General features: G+C 33.8%; 1 protein-coding gene across 1 annotated transcript; it reads left to right on the top strand.

Annotated features, from left to right (window-relative positions):
* Window positions 1–2,024: 2,024 nt before the first annotated feature.
* LOC131864161 (disease resistance protein Roq1-like) lies at window positions 2,025–6,107 on the top strand. Its single transcript, XM_059215179.1, has 5 exons — window positions 2,025–2,557; window positions 2,647–3,784; window positions 3,880–4,146; window positions 4,271–5,461; window positions 5,673–6,107. The coding sequence occupies exons 1-5, from the start codon at window positions 2,025–2,027 to the stop codon at window positions 6,105–6,107; spliced, it is 3,564 nt and encodes a 1,187-aa protein (XP_059071162.1).
* Window positions 6,108–8,663: the final 2,556 nt, after the last annotated feature.

Raw genomic sequence — 8,663 nt, 5'->3', positions numbered from 1 at the left:
ATTTAGGTCTCCTTTTTAATGGAATGAATTAACAAAATTGTGTATCAACAAGTCATACTTTTTTGTGTAATATATTATTCATTCTCTAATGATTCTCCATCTCTATTTCCTTCTATTTACACATATTTTTATATATTCAACCTCATCCCATTCTCACTTGCACAAGTTTTCATATATTCACTAGTTAAGCATCATGTAATGTGCATGTTGGAATTAAGGAGTTGCAAACTTAAAGTCCAAACATGTTTATTTTATTTACTCTATTTTACACCCACTTTGGAAGTCCTAAAATTTAAAGGACTATTGTCGTAGGTTGCTATATTGGAACTATGATGGATTTATATTATGACAATGATGGTTACTAGTTCAATGGAGGAGTCATGGAGAGTTATTTTTTGGTAGATGGCATTTTTTATATGTTGAGTTTACTTTTGATAGGTAGTATGAGGTAAGGAAGGTGCATATTCTTGGTCATTGTAATTTATATGTGGTACTTACATTGTATTTGGTAAGGTGACCATTATTGATGACAGAGGTGTCATTGTGTTGGAAGTTGCTATGTGCAATGTGTAACGTGTCATGGGATAAGAAAGATGTTGTTTATGACACAAATTACCTCTTCGGCATTGAAGATGGTTTTGGAAACCAAGAGCGCATACCTCTTTGTGCTGAAGATGGTTGGTCTTATGTTGAGCTCAAATCATATCTTTTTATCCCAGATTGATGTGGTATTGATGTGGTCTACTCTGCGGGGGGAGTAGGTAGTTGATTGGTGGTTGTTGATAGAGGGAGGAGGTAAGACAATTTTTGGAGAAAGTGCTGATAAACAAAGCAACATCCATCTATTTATGTAACCATAAACAAATATCATTGTCCATGGCATGGGAAATTACCATTCATAGCTCTCAAGGATTAATACTCAACAAAGCAAGATCCAATATAGGTAAAACAAAAAGACAATCCTTAAATTTAATAGTTATAGCTAGAGATAAATTAAAAAAAATATTCAAATAGAATCACCATTCTCCTTTAATCAATATTCAAGAATAAAAAACACTCCATACATAATTATTATGAAAAACAAAGAGTCTCAAGTACATCTCTCTCATTATAATGAGTATAGGTACACAATTTTGAATGCAACCTTCTCAAGGTAAACTTTCAATTTATTCATTTTGTTACAATCTTCACAATATATGCTTTTGAAAAAAATCAAATATAATGTATTCACTATTTGATGGTATGCATGTGCATGCTTGATATTCGTATATTATTGTGTAGAGTGATTTTCCCACACTACCAATATTATATTCTCTCTTTTCTTAATACAAACTTTTAGTTTTCTACAATTTGTACCTTTTTACACAAGACCAACCATACATTTGTGATAGAAGTCCATAAACTTCTTGTTTCAATGTGTAGAAATTAAATAAATGAACAACTAAAAAGGTTTTCCCAAATTCATTTTGTACAAGCATAAAGAATAATCAACAACTATAATATGATCAAACTTAAAATTGTTACAAATATTTTCTTCCATTTGATCGAAGCAAATATGTAATAAAAATATTTTATAAATGCTCTAGACAAACTTGTATGTATTTCAAGGTTGTATTAAAACATTATACAAATCAAGTCCAATCTCGTTTGTCTATGTACTTGTTCGTTTACTCGCCATTTTATTTCTCTTTTTCTCCTTCGATTCTTTCCAGGAAATGACCGATTCCTAATTTCTCGTATTTTACTTCCCATTCTTTTGTTTGCCTTGAATTTGTCGAGAAGGAATTGATCTTGCCGGCTTCTTTGAACAGGTCAGCGCTAGCATAGATTTTCCTCCTTCTTTTCCTTGACGTTTCGAGGAAGGAACAAGGAAAGTACAGAATCCACCTGCGGTATTGTCTATTTAATTCACGCTTGTCTTTCTTTTCCATATATAACTCATCTATCATTACGCAATCTAATCTTTGGCGTCCTGCTCTTTCTTTCTAATTCTTAAGGGGTTGTTAGCCTTTGAATTGGAAGCAATGGCATCTTCTTCATCATCTAACCAGGAAAATCAGGCATTTAGTGCTTTCTCTGAAATAGAACCTGCCGGCAAAAGAAGGAAGGTTTCTGAATCTTCAACATTGTATGATGTGTTCATCAACCACAGAGGCCTCGATGTCAAACTTACTCTGGCTACTCAGCTTTACAATTCCCTTGAGCAGTTGGGAATACGGGCATTTCTTAATTCCCAAGAGAAGGAACTTGAAAATTCGTTTCCTTCTAATGTTGAGACAGCCATTCGCTCTGCTAAGGTACACATAGCCATCTTTTCCCCAAGATATGCAGAGTCCCCTTGGTGTTTGGCTGAGCTGCTTCTCATGTTAGAAAGCAAGGCTAAAATTATTCCCGTGTATTATAAAGTGAAGCCTTCTGATCTCCGCTACATACAAAGTGGACATTACCATGATGCATTCTTTGAGTATAAAGAAAAGGGCAGATACTCGGACAAGCTTGATGCTTGGATGAAAGCCCTTCAGTCTCTGTCATTTACAGCCGGCAAAGAATATAACAGGTAATATTTCTTAAGGTAGTTTTACCTTGTATGATTTTCCTAAGTTACATTTTCTCACGAGATACTTCTTTTATTTTATAATGTTTCAGTGCTGGGGATTGCGAAAAAATAGTAGAAGTTGTGCAAAAGGAAGTTCAAAGGAAAACATGTTTGCATGTTGCTGAACATCCAGTGGGGCTTAAAAATCTTGTGAAAGATTTTGAAAGGCGATGCCTTCATGAACGTGTACAAGATTTTGAAAACCAGTACGGGCTGGGAGAAAGGAAGCATAAGCCTAACATCATTGGCATTTTTGGCATGAGCGGACTGGGGAAGACAACTCTCGCCAAAGAGTTGTTTAACCGAATGCGTTCAAATTACTATGGAGCAAGTTTTTTGTCTGATGTGAGAGAACAGTCTATGAGAAATGAACTACCTTCTTTACAAAGTCGGCTTCTCAAAGATCTCTTCGACAAAAATCTGACATTTAGAAGCACAGAGGAAGGAACAAGCTGTATTGAAGATTATCTACAAAGGAGCCCCACTTTAAGCTTCATGATTGTTTTAGATGACATCGATAATGTGGTGCAGTTAAGTTCTCTACGAATCATGGATATCTTAAAGAAATCGGAAAATAGTCTGGTTATTGTTACGACCCGTGACGTGGGTGTGCTTATAACCGCAGGGATTACTGTTGATTATAATTTAAAAGAAATGGATAAAAATGATGCAAGGGAACTCTTCTGTTGGCATGCCTTCAGCCAAGCTCATCCACGCAGCGGGTATGAGGTGCTGGTTGACGACTTCATAGGCATATGTGGAGGCTTACCTTTGTCTCTTGAAGTTCTGGGTGGACAAGTTCGTGGTAGAGATCAAGAATATTGGAGGTCAATGTTGATTGAAGTTAAAGAGCTGCTCCCACAGGATGTAAAGCAAAGACTTAGAATAAGTTTTGATGCATTAGAAGATGAAGAAAAACAAATTTTCATGGATATTGCTTGCTTTTTTGTGGGGAAACCAAAGAGTATAGCTGAAAGAGTATGGGAGGGATCGGGATGGGACGCTCAAAGTACAATGCAAACACTCAAAGAAAAGTGTCTTGTAGAAGAAAAGGTAATAGAAAATTTCAATACATATGAGGGAGCTGTATTGAGAATGCATAACCACCTGAGGGACTTGGGAAGAGAAATGGCACATGAGCACAGCCCTCCTCATCGCCTGTGGCGTCCTCAAGATCTGAAATCCTTGGTAATCCTTTCAGTTTTTATCCTTAATATTGCAATATTCCAGATCTTAACTTTTTATTACATAAAGAGAAATCTGAGCTGATTCTGTGCATGCAGGAATTAATGGGTCATGAGACTATACTCGCCAAAACCAATGTCAGGTGTTTCCAATCCATTTTTGACGAGTCCATGGGCTCTCAAGTTACATTCTTTTTAGCCCAATCAGATAGTTGTGTTGAGACATCAGCTTTCTTACTATGGTTACAGCTTGAGGGCAATTCCAGTGAACTACCAAGCATTCCATCATGGATTCCTCTTCGAAAATTGCAATGTTTAAAAATAAAAGGTGGACGATTCAATAGGTTGTGGGAGGATCACATGCAGGTACTTTGATCTTCTCAGTCAAAAACTAAATCTCCTTGAAGTGTAAAATTCATCATGGTATGGTTGTTTCTTGGCTATTTATTTAATCGTTGAGAATTTTACACAAATTTATCTTGAATTTCAGGTACCCTCCCAGTTGAAAGAGCTGCAAATTTCTGAAACTTTTTTGAAAGAGATCCCAGATCTAGGAATGTCAGATACTTTAGAGAAAGTTCTCTTAGATTCCCGAGGATTGCCAATAGCAGGTTTGCCTTTACTAGAATCTCTCAATATGAATCTTTGTAGTTTATGCCTCAGGTCTTCCACATTAAAGGGGGAGCAGGTTTCCACTAAAAGAGGCCAGAACATTCTGCGTGAATCTTTGGTTATCTTGAATTTCCAATTTAATGAGATGGACTGGGATAATGAAAGGCCGTCCTGTAGTGCTGAGGGCCCTATGAGTGGCCTTGAAAAGCTGGAGATCAGCGATGAAGACTGTGTATCCAAGATCTTAATTAGTGAAATGAACCATCCAAGCCTTGAGTCTATCAAACTTCATGACATGAAGGAACTTGTGGAAGTGGATTTAAGAATGATAGAGACATTAAGTTATGTTGAGATTACAAATTGTAAAAAACTGGGAAGTGTGTTAGGAATACCCAATCTTGTAAATCTTGTAGAAATTGAAATTTCTGGTTGTGGAAAGCTCGAGTTTGAGTACTTGTGTTTCAGTAGTATGAGGTGTCTGGAGAGGATAAAATTTGATAGAAATGTGATGCTGAAATGCTTTGTGCTGAACGATTGTCAAAATTTAAAAACAGCACAGTTTTGTTGTCAAAAGCTTGTAGAATTAAGCATCCGTGACTGTCCTGAGATCGTGGAGATCCCAGCTTTTGTAGGTCCAAGTTGCCTCAAGAGGATTTTAATTGATAGATGTGGAAAGTTAGAATATCTCCAATTGAATGGTTGTCATAATTTGAAGAGTGTGTCAGGTAACTTTGAGATTAGACGGTTGTGTATTAGTGATTGTCCTGAGCTGGAGGAATTGCCAGATCTTGCCACACTCATCAGTCTGTCTCTACAAAGATGCAAAGATTTGCAAATAGTAGCAGGAATCTGTGACCATATGGAGCTTAGAGAGCTAATTATTAGCGACTGTCCAGAGCTTGAGGAGTTGCCAAATCTTTTCAGACTGAGCTACTTGGAGAGAATTGTTATCGACTCCTGTGAGAATCTACATAGCATATCAGGCATTGAAGACCTCCATCTACCAAAATATATGAAACTTTGTTACTGCAGCAATGCAGTAATACGGAATTGCATTCATAAGTTGAAGGTAATGGTTTCAATACTCCTCTTTCACTGGCCTGCATAAATATACCATTTTTTACAGAAGTCTTTTTATTTATTTCATTAGATCCCTTGAGCTTTGCCTTGTAATTTGTTCTTAACAAAATTCTATTTTTTCTTAAGTAATATGTTTTGAGTGCTGTGTACATGAAAAGAATTTGAGGTAGATGATTTGAGTATTTTGTCTTTTATTTCAGGGTGTCCCATCGGAGGTAATGTATATGCTTGGAAAACCAGTGGACGGAGCAGAGTCCTCTTTAAATGAATGTCTGTTTTCTGATGCTAACATTGGCGTCGATGGAGTGATTGAAAGTGGTGCTTGTCCAAACTGGTTAGAATTGAGTTTCGTTATTGGATGCTTTGTTGTTGTGGTTGATAGCCATACTTCAGTAGAGGATATAAATGCATCACTTGATCCCAACTATGGGCTTAAGGTGCGTGAAGGAGAATGGATAATTACAATGGTAGCATCTGCTAATTTGACCTGTTATTGTTGTAATTATATGGAAATTTCAAATGCGCTGAGGAGGCATGGAATAATGAAGAAGGGGTTTCGGTTGGAGGTGAAGAAAGGTGAAGAGGGGAAAAGTTTGAGTGTGCTACATACAATTGTTGATACTTTATATTTATGAATGTAGGCATTTTCTTAATTGCTGTATTCAGTTTTCATAGATGTGATATGCAGATTCATTTCATTTTCCATAGATATGATATGCAGATTTATTTCATAAGTTTTTTAATTTTTTAAATCGCTGTACAGAGTGGAATCAGTGTATATATGTCATTGTCATATATAATTTCATTTTGAAGTTCACAACTTTCAAAATAATGAAATGTTGTAATCTCTTAAATTAAATATTGAAAATAGTTTTAATTAATTATAAGTTGAGTTAATAAATGATAATTTTAAATAATTTTTATTTCTGTTATTTATTAATTCTCTTTTAAGTTTTATTTATGAATTCTTGTTATGGTAGTAATAATTACTAGCAATCGTATCTTAGTGTGCAATGGGTATGCCGAAGAGGTGTGAAAGGTCAATTAGGGAAAAATTTGGTCAATTTTTTGCATAAATTTGTGTAGTACATGAGATCAATTGGTAGGCCAAATTTAGAAAATAATGTTGCTTGTGCAACAAAGGTCTCAATGGAGAAGTGATGGTTTCAAATACACTTTGCATCCTCTTACAAGGTTTCAATTATAACTAAAACAAAACTTTTCAATTCAAAAGATAATCAAGTTCCATAACCAATAGGCACATGTTATGTTTGCAATCTGGTGAAAAATAAGGAGAGAGAGAGAGAGAGAGAGAGAGAGAGAGAGAGAGAGAGAGAGAGAGAGAAAGTGGGGGGGAGAAAAGGTCTCAATGGAGAAGTGATGGTTTCAAATCCACTTTGCATCCTCTTACAAGGTTTCAATTATAATTGAAACAAAACTTTTCAATTCAAAAGATAATCGAGTTCCATAACCAATAGGCACATGTTATGTTTGCAATCTAGTGAAAAATAAGGGGAGAGAGAGAGAGAGAGAGAGAGAGAGAGAGAGAGAGAGAGAGAGAGAGAGAGAGAGAGAGAGAGAGAGAGAGAGAGAGAGAGAGAAGGGGGGGGGGGGGTGGCAGGGAGAAAATAGAGGTAGAGAGGAATATAGATGGAGAGAGGAAGATGATAACATAGATAGAGAGATAAAGAGTTGTAGAGTGAGAGATAAAGATATAAAGATAGGGGATAAAGAGGTCTATAGTGGAATATGGAGTGATAAAGAGATATATAAATGGTGAGATAGAGTGATAGAGATATAGAGATATAAAGAGATATAGAGATATAAAGAGACATAGAGAGAGGGAGAGATGGAGAGACATATAGAGATTGATATATAGATATATAGAGAGAACTAGAGATAGATAAATAGATATTGAGGGAGAGGGAGCAAAATATGGGGAGATAGAGAAAGAGCTAGACATATATTGGAAGAGGAGTAAGAGATAGATATATACAAGAAGAGAAAGGGAGAGAGAGGTAGTGATAAAGAGATAGATAGTGGGATACAAAGGGAATGAGGGAGGGAGAGATAGGGATAAATAGAGAGAGATATAGATAGAGGGAAATATAAAGAAATGAAGAGGGATAGAGAGAGAGATAGAGATAGAGAGGGAGGGAGAAACAACGAGTGTGTGTTTATTAGTTAGAGAGAGAATAAGAAGAGAGATAAAAATTTAAAGATAATTATTTTACAATAAATTAGAAATTAATAAGACAAATGTATAAATTAAATCAATTCTATTATCTTTTAAAATTATTATTTTTAACTTCATAAGACAAATAATTAAAATTAAATTTTAACTTAATGTAAATTAAACCTTAAAAGAAGAAGATGGTGATTAGAATAATTGAATAAAAAATAAGATAAAATATACTAATAAAAGAAGATTAATTAAAATATATTCTTATCAAAAAGATATAAATAAAAAATAGATTTCTAATTCAAAATATAATTATTCTACAATAATTAAAATTTTAATAAGACAAATAACTATAAATTAAATGAATTCTGAAAAATTTGAAATTATTATTTGTAATTTCATTAAAAAACATAAATAATTAAAGTAAGATTTTCACTTAATGAAAAATTAATCATTTAAAAAATTAGAAAAAGTAGCTAATTCTTTCTTTTTTAAAAATTTTGTCTATTCTTCTTTTCAAACTTTAAAAAAAATATGAAATATTTAAATAAAAGAGGATACCATTAAAAGATATTATTATTAAAAATAGAAAATATTAGATTTTTCTTTTGTACACATTCTTTTTCTAATTAATCATATTAAAATATGTTTTTTTAGATTTTTATCATTTTCTTTTTAAATTAATATTAATGTAAACACACAATTGGAATCAATTCAATCATCTTCCATCCTTCTAGTCAATTTTGAACTATTGATTTCAACAAGTAAGTTAAAAACTTCATATAGGGTATGCCTTCGACATAAATATATTTAAAAAGTTTTGATTAATTTATGATTTAATATTGACTCTCAACTAATTAAAAGTATCTTTTTTAAGTTAATATATATGTTTCCAATGTTAACATGTAATATTTTTGATGAAGTACAAAAAACTTTAAGTTTCTAGAAATGGACTTATTCAATAGTCATGAATAGATCCATACTAGCAAAAATAACTAAGAGCAATGTA

Source organism: Cryptomeria japonica, unplaced genomic scaffold (assembly GCF_030272615.1).
Source record: "Cryptomeria japonica unplaced genomic scaffold, Sugi_1.0 HiC_scaffold_78, whole genome shotgun sequence".
Taxonomy (NCBI): Eukaryota; Viridiplantae; Streptophyta; class Pinopsida; order Cupressales; family Cupressaceae; genus Cryptomeria; species Cryptomeria japonica.
The sequence above is the reverse complement of the archived record's forward strand: the minus strand, read 5'-3'. Positions and strand labels throughout refer to the sequence as shown.

Coding starts and splice junctions, on each gene's coding strand:
- LOC131864161 (XM_059215179.1), top strand. CDS start 2,025: ATGGCATCTTCTTCATCATCTAACCAGGAAAATCAGGCATTTAGTGCT. Junction 2,558..2,646: donor GCCGGCAAAGAATATAACAG/GTAATATTTCTT, acceptor ATAATGTTTCAG/TGCTGGGGATTGCGAAAAAA. Junction 5,462..5,672: donor ATTGCATTCATAAGTTGAAG/GTAATGGTTTCA, acceptor CTTTTATTTCAG/GGTGTCCCATCGGAGGTAAT.